General features: G+C 44.0%; 1 protein-coding gene and 1 pseudogene across 1 annotated transcript in view; one reads left to right on the top strand and one right to left on the bottom strand.

Moving 5' to 3' along the window:
* Zcwpw2 (zinc finger CW-type and PWWP domain containing 2) overlaps nucleotides 1-26320 on the top strand; it is a 106646-nt gene that overhangs the window by 74158 nt on the left and 6168 nt on the right. The window contains exons 5-8 of the mRNA XM_031346003.1: nucleotides 3479-3525; nucleotides 11184-11242; nucleotides 13469-13536; nucleotides 24309-24406. Of these exons, the coding sequence (XP_031201863.1) occupies nucleotides 3479-3525; nucleotides 11184-11242; nucleotides 13469-13536; nucleotides 24309-24406 (272 nt within the window). The remainder of the gene's footprint in view (nucleotides 1-3478; nucleotides 3526-11183; nucleotides 11243-13468; nucleotides 13537-24308; nucleotides 24407-26320) is intronic.
* Nucleotides 3539-4771, bottom strand: LOC116072540 (annotated as a pseudogene).

The raw sequence follows: 26320 nt of genomic DNA, 5'->3' as shown, positions 1-26320 counted from the left end.
TTCCTCATATTATTAGATTTCAATCGATTAGGATATGTTGGTCATATTAATTTTCAAATTAATATATTCAGAAAAAGTAATTGTTACTTCCTGTTATTTTTGTTGTAAGAGGTGGAATGAGGTTTGTGTGGATTTGTTGAAAGATTACCGTCTTGCTTCTTCTAGGGTGTAGTTTTGCTCCTTATGTTGATGCTTTCCACTTATTATCCTTTGTAGGGCTGGATTTGTGGAAAGATATTGTGTAAATTTGGTTTTGTCATGGAATATCTTGTTTTCTCCATTGATGGCAATTAAGAGTTTTGCTGGGTATAGTAGCCTGGACTGTCATTTGTGTTCTTGTAGGGTCTGTATGACATCTGCTCAGGATCTTCTAGCTTTCATAGTCTCTGGTGACCACTTTGTTTTTATACTCTGTGTCATCATTGTCACACTGCACACAGTCATTTCATGGCCTTAAAGTCCCGCGTCCCACTTACTCATCTTTTCTACGCCAACACCCAAAAACTGCTTTTGCTATCACTGTCTCCACAGTTCTGCTTTTTCCAGAATGTCTCATGGGCATCCTTCCATATTGGACTCTTTCCTATAGTAACACACACTCAAGTTTCTTCCACATCATTCTATAGCTATTCCTTTACATACCACACTTTCCATCACTCACCTACCTAGGAACATCCAGATTGTTTCACGTTTGGGTGGTTACTGATTAATGCAGTTTTCCTGTGGCCATGAGATTTCAGTTCCTTTAGTAAACAGTAACCACGATAGATAGCAGGTACTATGTTGAAGACATGCTGATTTCCAGGGTTGTGTCAGCAGTGCCTGAGAGCCCTTGTTGCTCTGCATGCTCTAAGTATTGTGTTACAATCAACTTTCTCCACAAGGTGTGTCACCTCACCATGCTTATTCCCAAGGGCGCTGGCTACGCCTGCTGCGTAACACTGCCACATGCGTATTTGTTCCTCTGTGTTTTCTTTGCTGCCGTGTCTCTTCGTGCCCTGGCTATTTGTTTATATGGCAATCTTCCTGCAGCCTTAGCCTCCAAATGCGGGGCTTATAGGATTGCACCACCATGCCCAGATGAACCTTCCCTGCTTCTCTCTCTCCCCATGCTTTCCTTCCTCCTTCCCTTTATTCTTTATTTGTCCCCCTTCACTTCAGTCAGCTTCATTTAATACAGTCTCAGGCTTAGAGCTTCATTCCCCAGGCCACACCTGCTTACTCCTGACTCCATCGCAGACATTCTTCCCCTGTTAAAGGACCCTTGATCCTCTAGCACTTCTTTCTGACTCTGATAAGTCTCATGTTTCTTTTCATTACCCAGCAGTTTTTGCTGTTGTTGACTTTTAGTATGAGGTTTCTTAATGTGATAATTATAATTATCTGCCTTCCTACCTATCTGTGTGTCTGTCTGTCCATCCATTTATCGATCTCTCTTCAAAGCTGGGTGTGGTATCCTGGACAACAGAAAGTACAGTCTCAGGCTCTAGTCGTCTGAGGGGTGGGGTTGAGGGCGCTCTGCTGTCCTAGTGCTGGTCTCAGTTCTAGGCCTCAGTTCTAGGCTGTGAACCTGACAAGACTCCTCATTTTTTCTTTTTTTTTTTTATTCATTTAAGTAATAAGGGCACCTACAGGGGATTACAGTTGTGTGTTTTGCTTCCCATGATGAGTGAGGCACTGAAAAAATTCAAATTCATTGGACAGTAGTAAATAGCTTCTTTTGTGGGCAGATCTCATTAAGAACATGGCTGTGAGCACATTTCCCAGTCACTCGGCCAGATGCTTGGCTGAGCTTTCTCCTGTCTTCCCAATGAGAACTTGGTGGCTCTTCAGGAAAAAGAACTCAGAGAAGGGCTCCAGATCTCACACCCTGTGCTCCAGTATGGTTTTTATTTCACAGGGTTGTCCATATTTACCCTCCAGGGATAGGCCAATTAGGGTTTCTTACCTCTAGACTGATTGCCATGGAAGATTCTGTCCATGTGTTTCGCTCAGGTAAATCGTAATTCTTTTCACTGCTGTCTGTTCCTTCAGATTTGAGAGCAGAAGTGTGCTTCAAGAAACCCTCTTCCCTGGTAGATAGAATTATGTATTTTCAGTTTTGCTCTTAACCCACTGGGATGTGGTGGCAACTTTTAAGTCCCATGTCAGAGCAGAAGCTTTCCTGAGTTCTCCCGTTGTAAGAGGGTACTTTCAGCTGCTGTACTTAAAGACGCCCGGCGTCAGTCTTAGGAGGCCATGAGTGGCATCAAACAGCCTCTGCATATAAACTTTTATTCTTAACTTTGAGGACTGTTTCAGTCTTGCATAATGTTTAGACACATACAAAATATCAGAGAGAAGGTGGGATCTCTCCTGGTTGGAGGCATCTCCTGGAATGGTGAGTAGTCTTATGTGTTCTTGAGTGAAGGGAAATGGTGTTTCTCGGAGGATGGTCATTTAAGCACTGTTGGGGTACAGAAAAGGACAATTCACATGTGGAAGCCAGTGATAGTGATAATATAAATACAACACACTTCCCTGGGTATTTGTTTTCTGTCAGTTGTTAATGTTCTTTGATAACTTCATTTCATGTGTACAGTGATATGACATACATTCCCCATCTCCCTCAACCCACTACCCCTGTATGTCCCAACATCTCCCCCTTTCAACCTGTTCTCTTCAACAACACGTTATGTCTAGTCTGTGCCACCCATAGGTGTATTGGTGTGAGCCATCCACTGGGCAGACGAAACCTACCAGTGACTCAAAGATAATGATTCTCTGTTGAATTTTAAGTAACATACATATATTGTATATACCAAAATAATCTATTGGGAAATTTTTCCAATGAGCTAGTTGGTTACTAAATATTCTGGTTTCAGTGGTAGTCTGAGAAATGGTACCAGTATTCACATTCTTGTGGAGTCACATGCAGGGCAGTATTGGTACCTCAGTGGCCCCAAATAGAAGCAGCATAAACCATGGACAGACTCGGGGCTTGTAATCAAATGGCTCTACTCTGCCAGCACAAGCACAGGCAGGGTGCTAGAGTGTCTGCTCTGGTGTACAGGGAAGATGGGCTGTGTGCCTTACAGTGCTACACACATTAAATGACACAGTTTATATACTAATCCAGTGTCCAGTATGTAACAGGTGTGCAAGTAGGGACAGCATGGACTTCATTCTAGATTTCATGTACTCCAGAGTGCACAGACAAACCAGAAAAGAAAAGTTAGGCAGACTTAATGCTAACTAATAATATTTCAACAACACCCATCAGACAAGAGTTCCTTCTTGACATTATGGCTTCTGGACTACTTAGCTCTACTCAACTCTGAGGAGGTGAATTTATTAGTGTTTTAGTTAAAAGGGCCACTGAAAACAGTCCTGTTACTAATGCGTGAAAAAGCAGAAAAGTCTAATTTTGTATTTATGTGTCTATTTCAACCAGAAGATGGATTCTTTTTTAAAGTAGATATATTGTATTATCTTACAGACAGAGCCAAAACAGGCACCAACGCTGCTGTGGTGGCCAAGAAAAGGGTAAGACTGTGCTTTAAAAGTTAACTTCAAATTCTATTGTTTAAGGGAAAATAAATCACACACACACACACACAAACTGATTTTTCATTCTGAAGTTTACTTGAATATATAGTTGCTTGCTTGCTTCCTCCCTTCTTCCCTCCCTCCCTCCCTTCTTCCTTCCTTCCTTCCTTCCTTCCTTCCTTCCTTCCTTCCTTTCTCCCCTCCTTCCTTCCTTCCTTCCCCCCTTCTTCCCTCCCTCCTTCCCTTCTTCCTTCCTTCCTCCCTCCCTTCCTTCCTTTCTTTCTTTTTAAAATCGGGCAGTGTTTTGTTTTCCTTTACAACTGAATAAGTACTTCTTGATGACTGCATATGGGGTAAGGCTGCTTGGTAGTTCAGAAAGGCCACAGCAATGGCGTTTTCCTGACTGTAGTCTCCAGTATTGAATGGAATGATTTGTATGACATCACTGTAAACCAGCAAGACCGCATTTATGCACCCATCGTTTTCAAGATTGTTGGTAACTTGGGCAGACTTTCCCCAAATCACCTTGCCTCCTTGTGTCACAAGGCCCAACTCGCTCACATTCACTTCAGTAACTACCTTTGGATCACACCCAGAGTTGTACATAATGGGGATGATGGATTCTTTTTCACACCGAGTAAGGGCAGGCAAAAGCTAGCTTTCAGCTCAGGGTGTGTCACATGGGCTTTTTGAAACGTAGACCCATTGGCCTAATGAACCTTTCATAGTTAGGTGGTTTTCTTGTAAAGCCATCACCAACCAAGCAGACTTTAGTGAACATTCCCTTCCATGCCTTCTTTTTTCTTTTCCCTGTTTGAATAACTTTCAGTACTTCTATTTCTCTTTGGGCATGGACTTTGGGTAGAGGGACCTCCCACTTTCCCGCCGTTTTTTTCCCGTTTGTGCTTAATCGTGGTGGATAGTACTTTTGCTCTGACTCCCTCTCTGTCCAGCAGGTAGGCGGGGACTGCTCCCTGTGCAGCCTGCTTCTCACTCTGCTCCCTGTGCAGCCTGCTCCTCATCCTGCTCCCTGTGCAGTCTCATCCTGCTGCTTGGCATTTCTCTTTTCCTGCTTCTTAATAGTCTTTTTCATTTGTATTTCCTCACCGTGGCATTGCTCATGGTAGAGCTTAGCCTTCAGGCCAATCATGGGCCTCCCGACCTTCTTTCTTTCTCTTTTTCTCGTGGTACTCCAATATCCATATCGTTTGCTATGCAATTCAATATATTCATTTTGTGGCATGGTGACAGCCATGGAGCAGCTGTCGGCGACCTCCCGGGTTCCAAAAACCTCTTAATTTCTGGGTGTCACTGGTCCATGAGCCTGTCTCCATGAATTTCTGGGTGTCACTGGTCCATGAGCCTGTCTCCATGAATTTCTGGGTATCACTGGTCCATGAGCCTGTCTCCATGAATTTCTGGGTGTCACTGGTCCATGAGCCTGCTTCCATATAGTCGCTTTCTTAGGCTGGCTCCAAACAATGTTTGTGATGATTTCCACTAACTTTATGTAACTAAGGCAATAGAAACACTGATGGACAAGGGAACAAGTACTTCAAATCATGCTTCACATTGACACTCAGAACAACGTTTTCAGACATATCACATTATTTTTTTCCTAGAATTTTTAAACAATAAATTCATAGCTTAATATGGCTGTTAAACTTAAGTAGAGAATAACATTGAACAACTAAATAAAATTATTTTAAATTTTACATATGGAATAGTGTTGAACTCTATTTTTGTGCAAAATAATTATAATATTAGCATTCTCAGATGGCAGTGTCTAATTATAGGATATTACTGAAGTGGAAAAAGGGAGGTGCTTACAGCACACACTTGGACACAGATTGCATCAGCGACATAGGAAAACCAACTGTATTAAAAAGAGGAGCCTGTGTGTGGTTGCCTGGGTTCATGGATGGGCTTGAGGAAGAGATCAGAGATGGCCAAGCGCAGCCTGCAGCACACACATGCTACTTCTCCTCAGGAAGGAGTTCAGGGTCACAGAAGACACAGCTATCTTCGGTAAGGGTCCAGGGCCAGGGCCTGAGTGCACACTGGGAGTGGCAGAGTATGGGAGGCAGCACAGCATTGTCTCTTCAGAGTGTGGGCAGAATTAGTGATTTCACTGTCTTCTATTACATGGACATCAACTCTTACCATGTATCATTTACATTTACCATTGTCCCCTGGGAGTACAGCATTATTAGATTTAGGAAAAGGCTACTTATTATAAATATGAGTGAAAATATCATAACAAACACGCTATTCCATTCAAATAACTAATAAAATGACTTGAAAACATGGATAAACACATAAACTTGATTTGATACTGAAAGTGTGAGATTCCATGTGCAGCTAGCTCTGTGGCTTCTGTTGAGACGCCTCTTCTGATTCTGCACAGGTCATCAGGTTGTGTAGACTTTGGGTCTGGTTAACTTTAGTGTGTGATGGTTTTGCTTATTAGTAAGTTTCTAGTGATAAATGTTATAAAATTAAAACATTATTATAAAAAACCAAATGACAAAAGCAAACCAAGTGAAAAACTAATCTGGGCAAGGTGTCACATAGCTGTAGTCCCAGCCTCAGGAGGTGGGGCAGGAGATCAGGAGTTCAAGGTTATCCTTGGCTACAAGGGGAGTTCCAGGCCAGCCAGGGCTGTACCAGATCCTGTCTTTAGAAACTGTCCTAGGACTTATTACTAATAAAACAGTTTCCTTTTGAAAATCACCTTCAAGTTCTAAGAATAACTTTCTTTTTACTTTTGTCTTCCTATGCATACTACTCATTTAAAGATTTAGTTGAGATTAATTCACTTGAAATTTGAGTTATTAATTAAATTTACCCTGTATATTTATGGGTTTTACACCTGTGACTTGAACTAGCTGAAGGTAGAACAATATTTTTTAATTTGTCTGTTGGGGTACTATTCACCACCCCTCCCTCAGCTTTATCCCATCAGAACAAAAATCAATAATGGTTATTAGCATAATATAAAATAGAAATGTGAGTAATGGCTTTACGTCCATAGATTGCAGAAATGTCCCTAGATATTAGATGACCTTCCTCTGCTCAATTGCAGCAACTGCTGTTCAGTGTCAGTGAGAATTAATAGAACTGACTCATTACAGAATTCATGTTTATAATAGACTCTGCTGTAGAAGCATTCAGCTTCTGTATAATCTACTGACTGATGACTTTGAGGTACTATTGCTCTTTTTGTTTATATGTTTGATGTCTTCAAATGTTTCAAAAATAACTTTCTCATATAAGGTACACATCAGAAATCCCTACACCAGTGTGCACTGGAGAGCACACTCGCCCAGCCCACACCAGTGTGCACTGGAGAACACACTCGCCCAGCCCACACCAGTGTGCACTGGAGAACACACTCGCCCAGCCCACACCAGTGTGCACTGGAGAACACACTCGCCCAGCCCACACCAGTGTGCACTGGAGAGCACACTCGCCCAGACCACACCAGTGTGCACTGGAGAACACACTCGCCCAGCCCACACCAGTGTGCACTGGAGAGCACACTCGCCCAGACCACACCAGTGTGCACTGGAGAACACACTCGCCCAGACCACACCAGTGTGCACTGGAGAGCACACTCGCCCAGCCCACAGGGAATGACGGCCTGCCTTTTCCCGTGCGCCTGTGTGCAGAGTGCTCTCTGGATTTTCCACAGTGTTGGTGCACAGTGTTCAGGCCTCACAGGATGATGAAGACTATGTTTTTTTATTGTGTAACTGGGGGAGATTGTGTCTATCCTGTCAGAAAACAGTTGTTATGTATTATTCTGGGGTTTAGGCTTACAAGACTTGACGTGATCCCCACAGGCTGAGGAGTCACTGAGCGCTCTTAATGTTGAGGTTAATAGGAGAAAAAATGGTGAATAACATTCACCATTCACAATAACACTCTGAACATTCATTTCTTTGTCTGTAAAAAAAAAAATAATGCAGCATTATAACCATTAAATGTTCTCTATACATTGGCTGTTAACAGTTTAGTTTAAATGTTTCAGAAGTCTCCCTAGAAACGGGTCTCCTGCCAACATGCCCCATCGCCCAGCATCTCCCAGCTGAAATGACCAATGGCTTTAGGAAAAACTGCACAGAAGCAGGAAATGTTTGCAGCTGTCTTGGATTTGCACAGAGCCTCCAGCCAGAGGTCAGATAATCTGATCCCTGGCTCCCTTGTCAGAAGAGCAGCTGGACTGCAAGCCCAGCTTCTATCCTCCCTTAGTGGAGTTAACTCTTACCATTCTTAAGTGTTTTACAGATATGAGTGAAAAGACGTGAGTGACAAGCCACCCAGAATTTTTGTGCTCAGTTCCTGAGCAGGCCTTTTAGAAAATTTAAATAGCAAGCCTTTAAGATCTCTGAGTAGAGCCGAATCATAGAGCTCCTTGAAGCTTTATGCCAGTCTCATTCATCCTTAGCCACAGTTGGAGGTGCTAATAGGAAATCCTTCATGGCTTTTGTTCAAGGTGGCACTGGGAGCCAGCTTCTATTTTTAGAGAAGATTCCCTCTGTGCCTCTGTTCACTGCTTGAAGGCACACTCTAGTTGTTCTCTCTTGTAAGACCCTAACCAGAGAAACCCACAGAGCTCAAGTACAACTGCAGAGAGCAGGAGGCAGCAAGCGTCTAGGAGTCACACTACCAGGCACAGGCTCTGATGCTCTTCAGAGGTCATGGGAATGCCAGACCTGGCTAGCATATGACAATCGATGTGTAGTGTTTGTGTAAGAAACAATAGAATTATATACTTTAAAAAATAGCATCCAAAATAGGGAGAGAAAACGATGTTTGCAGTCCTCATCCCTCTCAAGGAAATGCTGTGGGCAGTCTGTCTGTCTAGGGCAGTCTGTCTGTCTAGGACAGTCTGGACTGTATTCGCCGCGCCCTGCGGTTGCTAGGGCTCAGCTGGCACTGTCATTTATACCTGATGCAGGAAGTGGTTGCATGCTTCCTTCACACACACATCCCTGGCATCTTTTCCAAAGAGAAATAGGCATGCTGGCCTTGCAGATTTCTATAGCATATCTTTGAAAAAGTTTTCTACATTATTCAAAGAATGCAGCTTCACCTTTGGAAAGACTGTCAAGGCAGGCAGATCTTTAGTGAGCACTGACAAGAGGGTGACCTCAAGAGAAGGCTTTAATACAGACTTTGGCCTGCTCTGAGAATAAAATGCTGGCTCTGTGCTTCACACCTTTGGACTTTAGGCAGCTTGTTCCTTTTGTTTAAAGCGCAGCGCATGTTCATTTAGATGTCAGATGGCTTAGGGAAATGCAGTGTCGAGTCAGAGTGTATAAAGTTAATGTAAGTGCAATTCCTAAGGGTTTTCTTCATTTAGAGTTAAAGACAGTTCTACTGTTTGCCATTCCAGTTATCAATTCTACATATGTACACATGTGCCTATGTGCATATATACATATATTCCCTCTTTTTCTTCCTACTAGTCTAGAAGTTACACAGTGCAATCCTCTTCTTTGGGGGTTATCCTTATATGTGAATATATTCATCTTCAGTTATTTTTCTGGAACTCCTGTGTTGTTATTTTTAAAATTCCTCTATTGGTCTTAAATGTTGTAATTACATCTTTCTTTGCGAATAATTCAGTACCATATATATATATATATATATATATATATACACACACACACACACACACACACACACACACACACACACACACACTGCCCTGTCCTGATTCTTTCCTCTTCTATTTTATTATCTTTGATTATGCATCTTCTTTTTTTTCTCTTCTCTACAAATTAGTCTTTTATTTTTTAATCTTTCTCAGTGCTGAGAATCAAACTCAGGTCTTATGCCTGCTCTATAAAAACTCTATAAAAACTCTAGTTTTGAGCTCTATACCCCAGCCCCAGTTAGGTTTCATAGTTCATTTTGTTCATCCTTTTTCATTAGTGCTTTGAGCACCCTGTATGACGTATTTTGATCAGATTCACCCTTCCCCCAACTCCTCCCAGATCCACCGCTCCACCCCGGCCTGTGCAGGATTTTTGGCTTCTATTTTGTCATTGGGTTTTGTAAACGGATCAAGGTGGCACTGTTCATGACACTTGGAGATGTGACATCTTACACATTGCCAGTGACCCTCAGGTGGAGGTGGGACTTCTTACCCCGTCCCCTCTCCACAATAACTGAGGCTGTGTCTGGCCTGAGCCTGCAGAGGCCTTGAGCTCACGTGGATGAACATGATGCTTAGTAACTTCTTTATCTCCACTTAGGGTTGCTTTTTCTTTTAGGTTAAATCTCTGAGGCATGTCCTTTTGTAGCTCTTTCAGAGGAATTGTTTTTTTGGTTTTTTTTTGTTTTGTTTTGTTTCTTTTTACGTTCCCTTTTATTTTGAAAGCTTTGATGATTTTCTGAAAAATCATGGAAATTAACACCTGAGACATGTAAACAGCTCCAAAGTTTCTCTGCTGTAGTAGTCAGCAGCCTCAGCCGGCGCGCCACCCAGTTCCCACGTGAGTTCCACTTGTATAATCTGACTGATGGTACTTTGCTGCACTGCTGCTGCTACGGCATGCAGTGCAGGCTGACCCTTAGCGCTCCATGCACTGCTGCTGCTAAGGCATGCTCCAAGAGCAGCCGCTGCCCTGACTGCCAGGGCCATCCAGTGGTTTTGCTGCTTTTGAGCTTCGTAGCGACTGAACTATACTTGAGGACATTACTTTGTGGGTTTTACTTTTCTTGCATGTTTCTTTAATTTTAGTTATTCTTAACTAGTGAAGTTAGCATATGTGATCTTGTGTGAGTCTTTTACATTAATTGCTTTTCTGCTTCTGCCTCTCCTAGTGTATGAATCCTAGAGAACCAATGTGTGTGTGTGTGTGTGCGTGTGTGTGTGTGTGTGTGTGTGCGTGTGTGCGTGTGTGCATGTGTGCGTGCGTGTGTGTGCATGTGTGCATGCGTGTGTGCGTGTGTGCGTGTGCGTGTGTGTGCATGTGTGTTTTAAATTTGGAAACCCTAATGTTCTCAGAGCATAACTTTAGAGTTTTACTTCAATAGCATAGGCTAAGTGTTTTCTTTAATCAGAAACACTGCTTTTCCCATCTCACCTGGCAGGCCAGATATAGAACACCTGCTTGTGTGCTCTAGCGAGTCAAGCTTTGCCTGCGCTTTTCACAGTCAAAAAAACCCTGTTGTCTCCAGGCCTTATCTGGTCACTTCACAGCAGAGTGCAGAACCTGTCATTGCTTAGACGTAAAAACCAGCTGTGTTTCTTGGGCAGATTGTTGGGGGCTTCTACTCTGTCACTTCCCACCAGGCACCTTTGCATTCTATACTTCTGCGGGCTGAACGCTTCTGTTTTCCTTAAAGCTAAATGTTTGTCAAGCTTAAAAATCATCTTATTTTTATGGCTTTGTGAAGGTACACATGGGAATGTTTGAAGTAGCAGAATCTTATCTGATCATTCTATTTCTGGAGTCAAGCGGGTTAGTACCTCTGCAATGACTGTGAGGGTTTTGCTAAGGAGTATGGGCTAAGTGACTGTGAGGTGGAGGCTAGACCGAAAGGTCTTGCTAAGGAATATAGGCGGCACAAAAACCACCTGAATATTGAGCAAATCTAAAACAATATAAACTAATTCATTTTTTAATCTTTATTTATAGATGCAAGTTTCCAAAAATAATACTGAAAAGAAAAGGCCCAGGGTTAGAAAGTGGAAAAGGTACGTTCTGTGAAATTAAAGTATTAGAATAAAATTGAGGTGTATAAATTGTATTTAATTATTGTGTGACATTTTCCCTGACTTTCTTCACTGGGTAGACACTGTGTTTAAACCTTTTTGAAAGCATTGGTAAATTAGCAGTTGGAAGTACAGAGACAGTTATGCTTTATTTTGTTGAGTTTGGTTTTCCATCAGGGTTTCACTCTCAAACTACCTCCCCTCCTGCCTCAGCCTCGCAGATGCTGGGATCACAGGCACAAGTCAGGGTACTTGGCTGAGAAACTTTTACATTCTTAAAAGTATGTTGAGCCAGAACTTTTTTTTTAACATATGTATGCATATTCAGAGTATACACATTATCAGCTATTTTGTTTTTAAATTTTATTTATTTACAATCCAGCCATTGCTCCCCCCAGTCCCTCCTTCCACAGTTCATCATCCCATTCCTCCTCCTCCTGTCTCTGAGAGGATGCTCCCCACCCCACCAGACCTCCCCTCCTCCCCGGTGCCTCAAATCTCTCTTCTCCCACTGAGGCCAGACCAGGCAGTCCTTTGCTATATAAGTGCTGGGGGCCTCTGACCAGCTTGTGTGTACTGCCTGGTTGATGGCTCAGTGTCTGGGGGCTCCCAGGAGTCTGGGTTAGTTGAGACTGCTGGTCTTCCTATGGGGTTGCTCTGTCCTTCAGTATCTTCAAGCCTTCCCCTAATTCAACCATAGGGGTCTCTGACTTCAGTCCAGTGGTTGGACAGCCATAGTCTCCTGTCTGTAAGCACTTCATAGCATCAGTAATAGTGTCAAGCCTTGGTGCCCCCACCATGAGATGGATTCCAAGTTGGCCCTTCAGTCTCCTTTTCATTTTTGTCCCTCCAGTTCTTTTAGACAGGAACAATTCTGGGTCAGAAACTTTGACTGTGGTTTGGTAACCTCCACTGAGGCCCTGTCTATGTACTGGAGGTGGGCTCTAAGTTCCCTCTCCCCACCGTTGGGCATTTTGGCTAAGGTCACGCCCATCGAGTCCTGAGAGTCTTTCACATCCCAAGTTGAACCAGAACTTTTTAAGATTATTATTATTCAAACATCTAAGATAGTCTTTAGCTTAAAATAAGTAAGACGAGCCAGGGTCAAATCTCCATAGTGAAGTAGCGAGCCACTGATGACGCGCTCAGTGCTTCTCACTGAAGGGGCCTCAGCACGCACTTTCCAGTATATGACCACGGCTGTACTAGGAGCCCCAGTCACAAACAGAGGCTGCAGAAGAGAGCCAGTTTTTAAATTCCTATTTATGTACTTATTTCATTTCAGTTTGTTTTGTATGTGTGTGGGGCATGTATGTCCATGGTCCTCGTGTGGAGGGAGAGGGCAAACCCCAGGAAGTGACTCTCCCTTGCACCCTTAGAATGCCTTGGTAGTGAGCTCAGGCGGTCTCTCCTGTGCAAAGCTATCTCCACCATCTTGAAAACTCATTCTTAAGTTAACCTGGTTTTTATTGTTTTAAATTTATTTTTATTATATGTAAGACACACCAGAAGAGGGAGTCAGATCTCATTACAGATGGTCCTGAGCCACCATGTGGTTGCTGGGATTTGAACTCATGACCTTTGGAGGAAACTCATTCTTAGAAATGAACTTTGGTTGCCTTAGTTACACACCACAGCGATCCCATCACATATATTGGACAGCATTGTAAAGTTACCTCCGTTTAAAAGGGGAAGACTCATGGCTTGCAGAACCAACTTCTAGGAACCTCTGATGACAACAGTGCATCAGCACAGACATTTCTTGTCACAGTGCAGTGTGACAGGGAAGCATGGCTTCTGTCATGGCATGATTTACCTGTGCTGCCAGACTTCTCATTGCCTCTGTAGTCTCAGTGCCACAGCCTCTTTACATAACGAGGACAGTGCTTACTTAATAGATATTTTTGGAAGGTAATTACATGAAGAATGCCTGTGTGAGTGCTTGTTGGATTAGCTTCTCAGTGCTCTGCTGAGAGCACAGGTCATATTTGTTCCCTGTGAGACAATCAAGAAAACACACCCAAGTTTGAGATGTAGACAGTCACAAATACAGTTACCAAATACACATTTCCATATGTGCAATAAAATGGATACATGCATGTATGTGCATATGTGCATGCATGGATGTGTATGTGTGTACATATGTGTATGTATGTCTGTATGTTGGGGTTTCTCTTTTGAAACTAAATCTGTCAAAATCTCTTTTAGGGATGCTGCTTTAAAGTGCTCTGTTGAAATTTTTTGTTCTGATGAAGCCCTATCAAAGGAAAACATGGGTATGTGAAGCCTGTCATGGTTTTGCTTTCTTTGCTTGGATATAATTTCAAAATAATGGAGTGTTTTAAACAGAACTCATGGAGGCTCACAGAGACTGAAGCAGCAATCACAGAGCCTACGTAGCTGTGCCCGAGGCCCTCTGCATCCATACCCTGGTTGTGGCGTGCTGTTTCTGTGGCACTCCTGCAGGGCAGTGGCGGTGGCTCTACCTCTTTCGCCTGACCTTGAGACCCTTTCCACCTGCTGGGTTCCCTAGCTCAGCATGGATTGATCGATTGATGAGGCTTTTGCCTGGTGTTAGTGTGTCTTGTCATGTTGTGTTTGCTGGGTGTTGCTGGGAGGCCTGGTCTTTTCTAGGAGGAAATGGGGGGGTGGGGGTAGGGGTAGGGAGAGGGGAGGTGTGTGGGGACTGGCAGGAGGAGAGGGAGGAAAGCTTGCACAAGAAAAGAATAAAACTATAGTTGTTGGTTTTTAAGGGACACAAAGCTATTGTGTTTATATAGGAGTAAAAGGTTAATGGGTCATTTTGTGTCAAATGAGAGGTCTTCCAGTTTCTTTCTGTCTTAATTAGAATTTCTCTGAAATTGCCATATATTCTGTGTTTTAAAATGAAGCGCTGACAACTGTAGAAGAAAATGCTATCAACTGTGCGTCAACCCAGACCTTTCCATCCCAAATCTATTGGAAGCCAAAGAAAGAGGGAAAAAATGGTACTAATAGTAGCCCATGGCCTAGGCTGAAGTGATTGCCACTGGTAATTGTCTTCAGTAACTTTCTGTTGCTGTCATAAAGTACCATGACCAAGGCAAAATGTTTAATTTGGCTTATGGCTTCAGTGGGTTAGAGTTCATGATGGTGTAGCCAAGAAACTGCCGAGAGCTCACATCTTGATCCACAACCAGGAGGCAGAGAAAGAACATTGAGAATCACAGGTGTCTTTTGATAGCTCAAAGCCCAGTGACACCCCTCCTCCAGCAAAATTACCCCCAATCCCAAATAGTTCCACCAACCGGGACCAAGTACTGAAGTCCACGAGCCTGTGGGTTGCTCTCATCCAAGGCACCACAGTATCAGACACAATAGAAAGTGTGGGAATGCAGGCACGAGGTTTGGCTCTCATGCTGTCGACTGACCTGCCCTCCATCTTCATCAGTTTTCAAAAGTAAGCTGATGCTTTATTTGCAAGGTGTAGCTGGGGTAGTCGTGCTTACAGCACATCAGATGAGAGGTTCTGTTAGGAGTGCTCCTCCTTGAAGCTCTGCGCAGCCGTGGGCACTGCATTCCAGGTGACTAAATGAGCCACTGGCCTGTAGTCTCACGTAAAGAATGTGAAGCAGGGAGAGGAAGGATGGAATATTTCTTTTCAGTCCTTTTGTTTTTCTTCCCAAGCATGGCAAAGTCCTGTTGCTCCTGTCTCTGTTCAAGGCTTCTGCTGCTGCTCTCACACTCCTGACTTCTGTTCTTGGCTACCTCTTCCTGTCTCTGTTCAAGGCTTCTGCTGCTGGTCTCACACTCCTGACTTCTGTTCTTGGCTACTTCTTCCTTTTGGCTTTCATGATCAATTCAATTCCTATGTTCCAGTAGCAAGGCGAACGTCTGTGTATCCCTAAATGGACACACGGAGGAGGGCTAGCCTACTTACCCAAAGGCTGTGTCTTAGGGCTTTACTGTGTGAACAGACACCATGACCAAGGCAAGTCTTATAAGGACAACATTTAATTGGGGCTGGCTTATAGGCTCAGAGGTTCAGTCCATTATCATCAAGGCAGGAACATGGCAGCATCCAGGCAGGCATGGTGCAAGCAGAGCTGAGAGTTCTACATCTTCATCTGTTGGCTGCTAGCAGAATACTGGCTTCCAGGCAGCTAGGATGAGGGTCTTAAAGCCCACACCCACAGTGACGCACCTACTCCAACAGGGCCACACCTTCTAACACTGCCACTCCCTGGGCTGAGCACATACAAACAATTACAGACTCCTAGCCAGCCCCTTCTCCTTCTAAGATGGGTTCATTTGGAACTGCCCGTTCTTTCTATTATCTTTGCCTTCTCTCTTTACTTGATCCTTTTTTTCTGAAGGGGAGCCCTTCCCTATATTTCAACTCACTAGTTTCAGTGGTCAAAGGCCACTGTAAATATCCTTCTGTGGACCTACATAGATCTCATCACATCAAGACCTTCTGTTCCAAATCTCAGCTTCATCTGCACCCTTCACTGAGCAGCCCAAACAGAGACTGAATGAAGGACTGAGAGTGGGAAATTGTAACAGAAGTCAAATCAGTATGTGTGCTATAAATTGGAATATGAATTGAAGAAGGCTTAGAGAAACCCAGCCCTTCCTAGGGCCATTTGTCAGGTACATAAGAATAGTTAAGCAGTGTAAGAAGAAACTTCAGCAAGCCCTATAAAGAATGTTAACTTCATGGTAAATCCTTCACACACACACACACACACACACACACACACACACACACACACACACTCATTAGTAATAAGTATTCTTTAGTCCTCTGAGTAGCTTAAATTTTTGAGAACAAGTTATTCAGCTTGAGCAATGTGGAATGACCCTAGAGGCTAATGTTTCAAACATTGGAGGCTTTCTGGGGAAGGCACCTCTGGAGGAAGTAGAGCCATAGGGCGTGCCTTCGAGGGTTATGCCACCTTCCAAGTCTTAGTCCCACTCTGATCCCTGCTCAGTCTTGAAGTGAGCTGCTTTGCTGTGTAGCACACTCCAATTCCAGTGATGTTTTACCCAAACACTAGGCCAAGCAAATAGGAGTGGAAACCCTCTGAGTCTTGAAAAAAAAATCATTGCTCCATAGTTTTTGCTAGGTATTTTGTCACAACAATGAGAAAATTAATCCAAGGAACAGTTGTCAGAAACCTTCCCAAGTGGGGACTGACAGCCAGATAGCCTAAGTGAGGACTGACAGCCAGATAGCCCAAGTGGGGACTGACAGCCAGATAGCCCATTGGAAGTCAACCAGATGGCCTCCAAGACAGCCCAGTTATTTCAAATCCACCACCAGCACAAATGAGCAACATTTCACTCTAGCTGCAGGGAGTGTGGCTGCTGAAGCCAGGGCTCCTGCTCCAGAAGGCTTTGCTCCAGTCATGGCCACCTAGACGCTCTATATGGGTCATGGAGGACATCACTTCTAGGATAAGACTCAGTCTACTGTAAAAAAGAAGCAGCTCTTTTGATGATGAGTGAGAGATACACTTATCTTGAGATATACGGATAAGTTTTAGAATGTGGGTAGGAATTATATTGGTTGAAGTAATAGTAGGTAATAGCAGGTTCTCCTTAAGATCCATGACCTTATTAAGCATGGTAGTTGGCTAGGTTAACACTGTTGGGCATGATTTCCCTGTAAAGATGTGAAAACATGCAACTAGTCCATTTTATTCCATCTCATCATCAACAACTAAAGAGTAGGAGTCACTAAACCACTCCACGTGTTCTTTCCCAGAGGAAATGCCAGGAAACAGTGGTTCCTTTTCATTCTTAACACTCCTTGGGACTGGAAATAAGGCTCCATTGTTAGAGTGCTCACCTAGCAAGCACAAAGCTTGGTGTGGTGGCACAGGCCTCTAAGGTCATCCTCAGGCAAGCCAGGGATACACGAGAGTGGTCCTGTGCAAAAATCTACATAATCACCACCTATTGCAAAAGAACCTTAAGGGACTGTGGAATACTCAGTCCTAAATCTTATACATAGGTATACTACCTCCATCCACGAAAGGCTTGGGGATCATGATGGAAGAGGGGAGAGAAAAGTAAGAGCCAGAGGTGCGGAGTGGCTGCAAAGAGACTTCCTGACAAAGCAAGGCAGTTTATACTTAAGAGTTTACAGCAATTTGAGATATTTTGCACAAGACAAGTGTAGGTTCATGACAGATAGAATTCCAGAATGGAGATGGAAGGTGGGCGCTAAGTCAAACTCCTAGCTAAGGAGTTCCTCACAAGTGGTAGCTGCTGGGAAAGAGTCAGTTTCCTTCCCAGCTGTAGCCAGGGCAGGTAGACATCACCCTGCAGTGATGACCACACAGACCAGAGCTTAGGCATCAACTGATTAAGAAAAATGACAGTAGGTAAAGTTGGGTGGCTAGAAAGGTGAGATGAGCCTAGAAGGAGTAGAGCTGGGGGCAGTGAATTTCATCAAAACACATTGTACAGAGTTTTCAAAGAACAAATAAAAATGAGAATAAAAGCAAATAAATAAAACCAACAGCATGTAAGGAACAACAAAACACTTTTCAAACTTTTAAATTTCTATCAACATTTCTGTGGATCCCTATTGTTAGAAATCCCTTCCTTGTGGGTAGTGAGTGAGTGATGTGAACATTGCTACCCTTCCTCCAAGGTTGTCACAGTTGCTTCCGAGGATAGCACTTTAGAGCAATCTCCTTTCCCAAGCATCCATATCAACTTCTTTACAGCACCATGGGCCTCAGATCCAGTGCTTGTTGCTTGAGAGCCAGTTCTTCAGAACAGAGAGCTGGTGAGGAATAAATCTCATTAATTCGGGGGCAATCCATGCCTATTAAGGATATGCCAGCATCAAAGCACCCACTTTGCGAACCCAGATATACACAGAGCTTTTATTAGAGAAGGAAGAGGGAGCATGGACAGTAGGCTCCCGTGAGGCTATCTGCTGATGCCCAGTGGCTTCTGTAGTTCAGGGTGCATGTCTCCCGTGAGGGATCTCTGCTGATGACCAGTGGCTTCTGTAGTTCAGGGTACATGTCTCCTCTTTTCTTCTCCAGCCGGCGCATCACTGGCCTTCTGGGGCTACTTCCTGTTGCTCTCTAGACAGTCATTCTTTTCCGTAAATAAGCTTCATGGCAAGTGACATGCTTTGTGTTATTTAACTTCTGGAACTAATGGACAAGAAGGATCATTTCATGGTGTGTTGTAATCTGAAGGAACCAGGCCTTCTAGGTTTTATGAATGTAGAGAGAGATTAACAGCTAACACCTTAATCATGGACATGCAATCTTTTATTCTCTTCAGAGTCCATAAGCTTTGGCCCATTTAGTCATTTTGATGTGACTTTGCTTTAGTATTTTTGGATGCCAAGCAAAGGGAAGAGAAATAACCTTGCAAAGGACAAAGCACAGGGAACCACTGTTGCAGTGGCTCACACAAGGGTAGGGTCAGTCCTACTCTGTGACAAAGGTGACGTATGTCCAAGTTCTTGGCCTCAATTTCCTAGCGTACTCACATGATACAGTTTCTTATTCTCCTGCCTCAGATTTGTGGTTTGAGAATGGAATCTCCCCCTCTCTCCTCTCTCTCCTCTCCTTCTCCCTCTCTCTCCTCCCTCTCCCCTTCCTTTCCTGCTCTCTTCCTCCCCCTTCTCTATTTCCCTCCTCCCCTCTCCTTTTCTACTCTCAATAGTGAGTTGAATCAAGTCAGGAAACTAAGGATAATCATCACAGATAGGAGACAATGGTTGTACAGTCAGTAGAGGTATTCCTTCTGTCTCTAGCTTTGAAGGAGATCTTTGACCAATTCTGATAACTGAGTCTGTAGATTACAGAAACTGCAATTTCTTAAGAATTATTTTTTGAGTTTCAGTTTACAATATAAGAATGCTTATAGAAAAGCAAGTGTCCTGTTGCTCTGGAAGCAGAAATCAACATCAGTCAAGTTGTTAAGAGTCCTGGCCAGTTGATGAAGTCCTCCATTACTCTGTCTACCCTTTGATCAAAAGGCAGTGCAGATGCTTTTCCAGGCTGCTTGCAAGCAGAGATTACAGTGCACTTGGCAATGACATACCTCATCGTAACCCGATTGTACTTTAGCCTAGTGTTAGAAGTATAAAGATGTTTGCTTGCCATTTTCTTTCATAGCATAGCTTAAAATCCATCTTTTCAACAGGATATTAAATTTCAGTGTCAGTTTTATAAACTTAGAATGTAAAGTAGGGAAAAATTGTGAGGAGAACTAGAGAGTCAGCCTGAGAGCAAGCACAGATAGTGGCCTGTGAGTTAACAGGTCCTTACTAACGAGAGATCTACCACAGCTGGGCAAGCACAGATAGTGGCCTGTGAGTTAACAACAGGTCCTTACTAACGAGAGATCTACCACAGCTGGGCAGGCACAGATAGTGGCCTGTGAGTGAACAGGCCCTTACTAACGAGAGATCTACCACAGCTGGAGCAGTGGACATGGCTCCATGTGTGGAAGCACTTGTACCTCAAGCCTGACCCCATAAGCTCAGGGAAAGGCTGGCTTAGGCAGCACATGGCAGTAAGTGCAGCATTCGCATTCCCACTGAGAGACAGGGGGACTCAGGAGAATGAAGGCAGCCTAGAGTGTGCTGCATATGCGGACAGAAACAACAGTGGAGGTCCTGCTGTAACAAGATGAAAGGAGAACCTGCTCCTCAGAGTTGTCCTCCGACCTGTACATGCAGCTGTGGCATGCACACATGTAAATAAATGAACATTTTTCAATCTAGTAAAATCGGATGTTAATTTCATTCGATATGCCTCAGTACAAGCATACATTCCTCTAGCAAGTTTGGATTCAGTAGACACCGTGTATCCATGTTTGAAATGAATTACTCAACTGATTCTCAGGCCTAACAAACTGAGTGCTCCTGATCCAGAATGGCCATTACTCTGAAAACAGCCCTGGCCGGTAACCAACAGCATGGCCACCGCCAGCTGTGCTCGTCTTGCTTGTCTTGCTCTTAAACGGAAGAGCTCACTCCCAAGCTGCTTCTGGGTTATTTCAAAACAAGTTTTGCAAGCTGCCTAATGCTGGCCGGCAGAGGTCACAGTGAGGAAGGCTTCTTCGTCTACACTTGCTCTCTTGAGTCCCCGCCCACGGTAGATGCACTGTAAATATGTGTTGATTGAATAGAAGAATGCTTAGGCAAAGAGATGCTGGTCCAAATGTTTATGCAAATTGTGATGTGTGTAGTGTGTAAAATGTGTAAAAGGAAAACTGGTTTTCCTGTGCTATAGCAACAATCACAGGGAGATTTTCAGTCTCCTCACTGCCATGATTTTGGTCAGTACTGATATTAATAGTGCTTTATTGGGATTTCCAAGTCTCTTTCTTATGTCCTGCCTGGGCACATTTAGATGTATGGCTTGTGGGGTTCTGCACTGGTAGAGAAGAAGAAGTATTGTGTCAGACTGCTGGGATCAGGTGGGAGGCCAGGGCGTGACATTCCCTCCGGGTTGTGCTGGCTTTAGGCAGACTTCTGTCTCTGGTGGCATGCAGCAAGCTACATGCATGCTGTTTTCTCTGATCTTTGCTTCAGCAAGACTTTGTGTCAAATAAAACTGCTGTTTTATTTAGGCAGAATATAACTCTGTCATTATCATAGGCTCTTTCTTAGGTGGTGGTGAGGTCATTATTTTATCTCAACATATTAAATGACGTAGTAAACCCCCTTTCTTTTTACTTCATAGCTATGCAAAAAAGACATTTAACAGCATAATGTTTTCTTTTTAAAAGTCATACTGGGCAATTAACATACGTTGTCTCTTGGACTAGAAATGGATGAGCCTAGGGAGCTTTGGAGATGGCTCTGTAGTAAAATCGCTACCATGCAAGTGTGAGGACCAAAGTCAGAATCCCCAGAGACCATGACAGACATCAGTGGGCCGCAAGCTGGCCAGCAGGACTAACCATAGTAGGGAGCTCTGGACCCCTTTTAGTAAATAAGGCAATAGAGCAATGGAAGATCATCCCTGACAACACTCTTGGGCCTCCACAAGCACCCACAAAAATGCATGTGCACCCCACAGAGGCACCGCTCACACAGGTCCCGCGCATGAAAGCGGAAAAGAGAGGGAAAAGAAGGGGTGAGTGTGCGCTCAGCCCAGCCACTTTGTCTTGTGTTTTCCCTTCCTAAGAGCAACCTTTGATGTCCTACGTGGGTACAAGCCTTCCCACCATCTTCTCCCTACACCGTTCTCCCCCCAAGTCCACTCCCAACTTCCCCCGCTCTTTCTCTGCTCTCTTCACTCTGTGTCTCCCCCACCTCACCCCTCCCAACTCCCCTGTTCTCTCTCTGCTCTCTTCACTCTGTGTCTCCCCCACCTCACCCCCCAAATAATCTGGTAGTCTCAGTGCTCATGGGTACGGGGCCACTTCCAGGAGGATTGTGGACCTAGCAGAGGGTGGAAGACTGACCTCCCCATTATCAACTGCCTATAGCTCCTTGGTTGTGATGTGAGCTTTATAAACATAATTGAGTTTGGTACCCTGGGGCCCCAATTAAGAAGAAATATGCAACCACTTCTAATGAGCTTTTTATATTTCAAAAGCATTTTATACTATATACATACCAAGAAAATTAGCTATTCCTTTCAAAGAACTATAAAAATTTAGCCTGGAAATCCATAACAGAAGTTTTCAACAGGCAAAGGCCCTATATAAAAACCATATGATAATAAAAATTAACCAGGTAAGAAAAAGCTATAAGGAAATCTCTTATTTTTTAAGCTAAGTAGAGATAAAAAATTTTTAAATATTAAAGTTTTTCTTTTTATTTCTGTATTACATAGAAGAATTCTTTCTAGGTGGTTAAGATTATGAATCAGTCTTCAATTCCATTCCATTGATCTACATGCCTGTCTCTTTACAAATACCATGCAGTTTTTATCACTATTGCCCTGTAGTAGAGCTCGAGGCCAGGGATGCTGATTCTCTCAGAAGTTCTCTTATTGTTCAGAATAGAATGGCCCAGGCTCTAAGATTCACTATAGACAGATGGGATCTCATAAAATTGAAAAACTTCTATAAGGCAAAGGAAACAGTCATCAGGACAAAACAGCAACATAATCTCTGCCAATCCTACACATGATAGGAGACTAATATCCAATGTATACAAAGAACTCAAGAGGTTAGACTCCAGAGAACCAAATAATCCTATTAAAAATGGGGTATAAAGCTAAACAAAGAATTGTCAACTGAGGAAACTTGAATGGCTGAGAAACAACTAAAGAAATGTTCAACATCCTTAGTCATCAGGGAAATGCAAATCACAATGACCCTGAGATTCCACCTCACACCAGTCAAATTGGCTAAGATCAAAAACTCAGATGACAGCAGATGCTGGCAGGGATATGGAGAAAGAAGAACACTCCTCCATTGCTGGTGGGATTGCAAGTTAGTACAACCACTCTGGAAATCGGTCTGGCAGTTCCTCAGAAAATTGGACATAGTACTACCTGAGGACCCAGCTATCCCATTCCTGGGCATATACCCAGAAGATGCTCCAACATATAACAAGGACACATGCTCCACTATGTTCATAGCCAGAAGCTGGAAACAACCCAGATGTCCTTCAACAGAGAAATGGATATAGAAAATGTGGTACATTTACATAATGGAGTACTACTCAGCTATTAAAAACAGTGTCTTCATGAAATTCTTAGGCAAATGGATGGAACTAGAAAATATCATCCTGAGATGGTATGCACTCACTGATAAGTAGGTATTAGGCCAAATGTTCAGAATACCCATAATAGAACTTACAGACCATAAGAAGCCCAAGAAGAAGGAAAACCAAAGTATGGATGCTAAGTCCTACTTAGAAGGGGGAACAAAATAATCACGGGAGGTAGAGGGTGGAAGAGACTTGGGAGGAACTGATGAGAGGGAGAGGAAAAGGGGAGCCAGGCTCAGGTGTGGGAGGAGACACTGGAGACATACAAAGGGTCAGGTGTGGGAGGAGACAGTGGAGACATACAGAGGGTCAGGTGTGGGAGGAGACAGTGGAGACATACAGAGGGTCAGGTGTGGGAGGAGACAATGGAGACATACAGAGGGTCAGGTGTGGGAGGAGACAGTGGAGACATACAGAGGGCCAGGAAATTGAACAGAGGCATGCAGCAATGGGAGATGGGGAACTGGGGGTAGCTTACAGAAAGTCCCAGATGCAGGAAAGCAAGAAGTTCCTAGAACCTAATGGGGATGAGATTAGCTGAAATGCCTGACAAAGGGCTGGGAAAACCTGTGAAGACCATATTCAGAGGTTAGGCATGGTCCCTGGTTGAGGGATGAGGCCACCCACCCTTCTCAGAATCTTAACCCAGAATTGCTCCTGTCTAAAGAAAATTCAGGGACAAAAAGTGGAACAGAGGCTGAAGTAAAGGACATCCAGAGACTGCCCCACCTGGGGATCCATCCCACATGCAGATACCAAACCCAGACCCTATTGCCGATGCCAAGAAGTGCTTGCTGATAGGAGCCTGATACGAATGTTTCCTGAGAGGCTAGGTGGTGGCCTTACCAATACAGATTCGGATGCTTGCAGCCAACTATTGGACTGAGCGCAGGAACCCTAATGGAGGAGCTAGGGGAAGGGTTGAAGGAGCTGAAGAGGTTTGCAACTCCATAGGAAGAACAACAATATCAACCAACCAGATCCCCCAGAGCTCCGAGGGATGAAACCAGTAACCAAAGAGTACACATGGAAGGACCCATGGCTCCAGCTGTATATGGAGCAGAGGATGGCCTTATCTGGCATCAATGGGAGGAGAGGCTCTTGGTCCTGTGAAGACTTGATTTCCCAGTGTAGGGGAATGCCTGGGTGGTGAGGAGGGATTGGGTGGGTGGGTGGGGAGCATCCTCATAGAAGCAGGGGGAAGGGGAGAGGGGAGGGGGCTTTTGGAGGGGAAACTGGGAAGGGGGATATAACATTTGAAATGTAAATAAATAAAATAACCAATAAAAAGATTATGAATTAGATGGAATTAGCTAAAGATGCAACTTTTACTGTATTCATGATTTCCTTTAGTTGTCTCTGAGACAGAAGGGTTACTGAAAGAACTGGAGAAAATGCTGCACCAAGTCCAAGAACCCACAGCAAGAGATGATGAGTCACTGGGAGAGCAGGTTAGTATGCAGATGCGCCACCAGCAGTTTCAGGCTCTCTGACTGATGTACATTTTAATCATATACAATACTTTTCTCCACATCTAAAATTTCAGCCACTGATCATCATGATGTTAATAAACTAGAGGCTGTCAAGAAACCAAACTATATTCCTGGGGAAAAATGTGTGTTTACACAAAGCTAGTCTTTTAACTTTAGATCTTTGGGATTGGGATGAAGAAAGGCGCAGAGGTTTCCTGTGTCTGAGGTGGACTGTTGTAGAGAGACTTGGTATTGGCCATCATGACTCAATAATTGACAGAAAAGACTGAAAGAGATGTCAGTTCATCTCAGAGGTCATGAGGGTGCAGAGTACTTCATATCCGGGTGTGACAGGAAGCAGAGGAAAGAGAAGACAGGAAGGGGCCAGGGCAAGAGAGCACCCATAGGTGTGCTCCCAGCGACCTACTTCCAGCAGCTCAGCCCCACCTCCTGCCTGCCACTCCCTACCTCCCAATAACACCTCTAGATTCTGACTAGAGTAGGTCAGCTGTGTTATGAATGTGTCATAGAACTCATGTGCTGGTTAGCTCAGAGTCCTCATGCTCTGTCTCTAGCAAAGCCCAATCTGACATGCCTGCTTTCCGAATATCACTAATTCTGTGAAGTTGACAGTTTTATATGAATAGCAATAGACTCCTCCTATGCTTGCAATCTTTCCAGGTAAGAGAAGCGAGGTACAGTAGTAGCAGATCCCTGGAACAGGGGAGTGGCTTGTGGGACTCTTCTCTGTCCTATCTGTGCCCTGAGATATGTGCATGGCTCAGCTACTGTCAGGCAAAACCTCTGAGTGTTGAGAGCAGAGGTGGAGCTCACCAGGGCTCCCATCTGACCACCACTTCTGGGCTAGCTCCTCTTTCCTCTTGTTTTAACTATGTTCTATTCAGAGAGCTGTGTGTCCTTACTATCCAATATCTGCATAAATGGAATGAGAGTTTCTGATAGAAAGCTCAGGCCTTTTATAAAAGGCAGCATTGGGCCAATCCTGCATAAAAAGCAGTCTTCAGGGCAGACACTTTACCCTCTGGTAGAGTTGTTCCCTAAGTAGTTAGGAAACAGACAGCAGCGGGAGGTTACGTAGGTTTCATTAATTCATTCAGATACATAGTGTGCCCCAGTCAAGAGAGAATCCCCAATATAATCATTGGAATTTTATTGCCTTATTATTATTTGTTAATAACAAACAACGCACATCCAGCACAAGCTGCCGAGGACTTGTGCTGCTTGGCAGTTACTCATGTCCTACTTTAAAGAACTGTCTCAGAAGTTAGAGAAGACAGACAGGTTATGTGTCAGAGGTGACAGTGGGCAGGGCTAGTTTCGAGAGAGAATGGATTCCTAAGTCCCTCTCCTGTTTGCCACATGCTCATCCAAGGACACTGGATGTGCGCCAGTCCCCCTCAGTCATAGCTGGATTTAGAAGTGGGTGGATCGTTCACAGATGTTGTCAGACTCCCAGCTTTGCTTAGATCCTTAGCCAGTATGAAGATGTGGATCCTCCAGCGTTTTTCTAGCTCTCCTGCAGATAGGGTCTTCCTTGGCGGTGTAGGTTCTCTGTGTAGTAGAGGTTGACCACAAACATTAGTCCACCTGCCTCAGCTATCAGTCCTGAGTGCTGGAGCCGTGGGTGCTCAGCTGAAGATGAATCTTTGCCGCCTTTCTCCTGAGTCTAGCAGCCTAGAGGTGAATGTCTTAGAGGACATAGATGTCAGCCATTGCTGAGTTGGAAAACACAGAAAGCTCCCAGGCAGTGCCAGCAGCACAGCTGCCCTGATCTGCAGGCTGTGAACCAGCCTACAGTGCACTTCCCACCATGCTGCCAGCACCCAGGCTTCCCCACCATGCTGCTAGTACCCAGGCTTGTCCACCATGCTG

The sequence above is a fragment of the Mastomys coucha genome, unplaced genomic scaffold, assembly GCF_008632895.1.
Source record: "Mastomys coucha isolate ucsf_1 unplaced genomic scaffold, UCSF_Mcou_1 pScaffold23, whole genome shotgun sequence".
NCBI classification, from domain to species: Eukaryota; Metazoa; Chordata; class Mammalia; order Rodentia; family Muridae; genus Mastomys; species Mastomys coucha.
The sequence above is the reverse complement of the archived record's forward strand: the minus strand, read 5'-3'. Positions and strand labels throughout refer to the sequence as shown.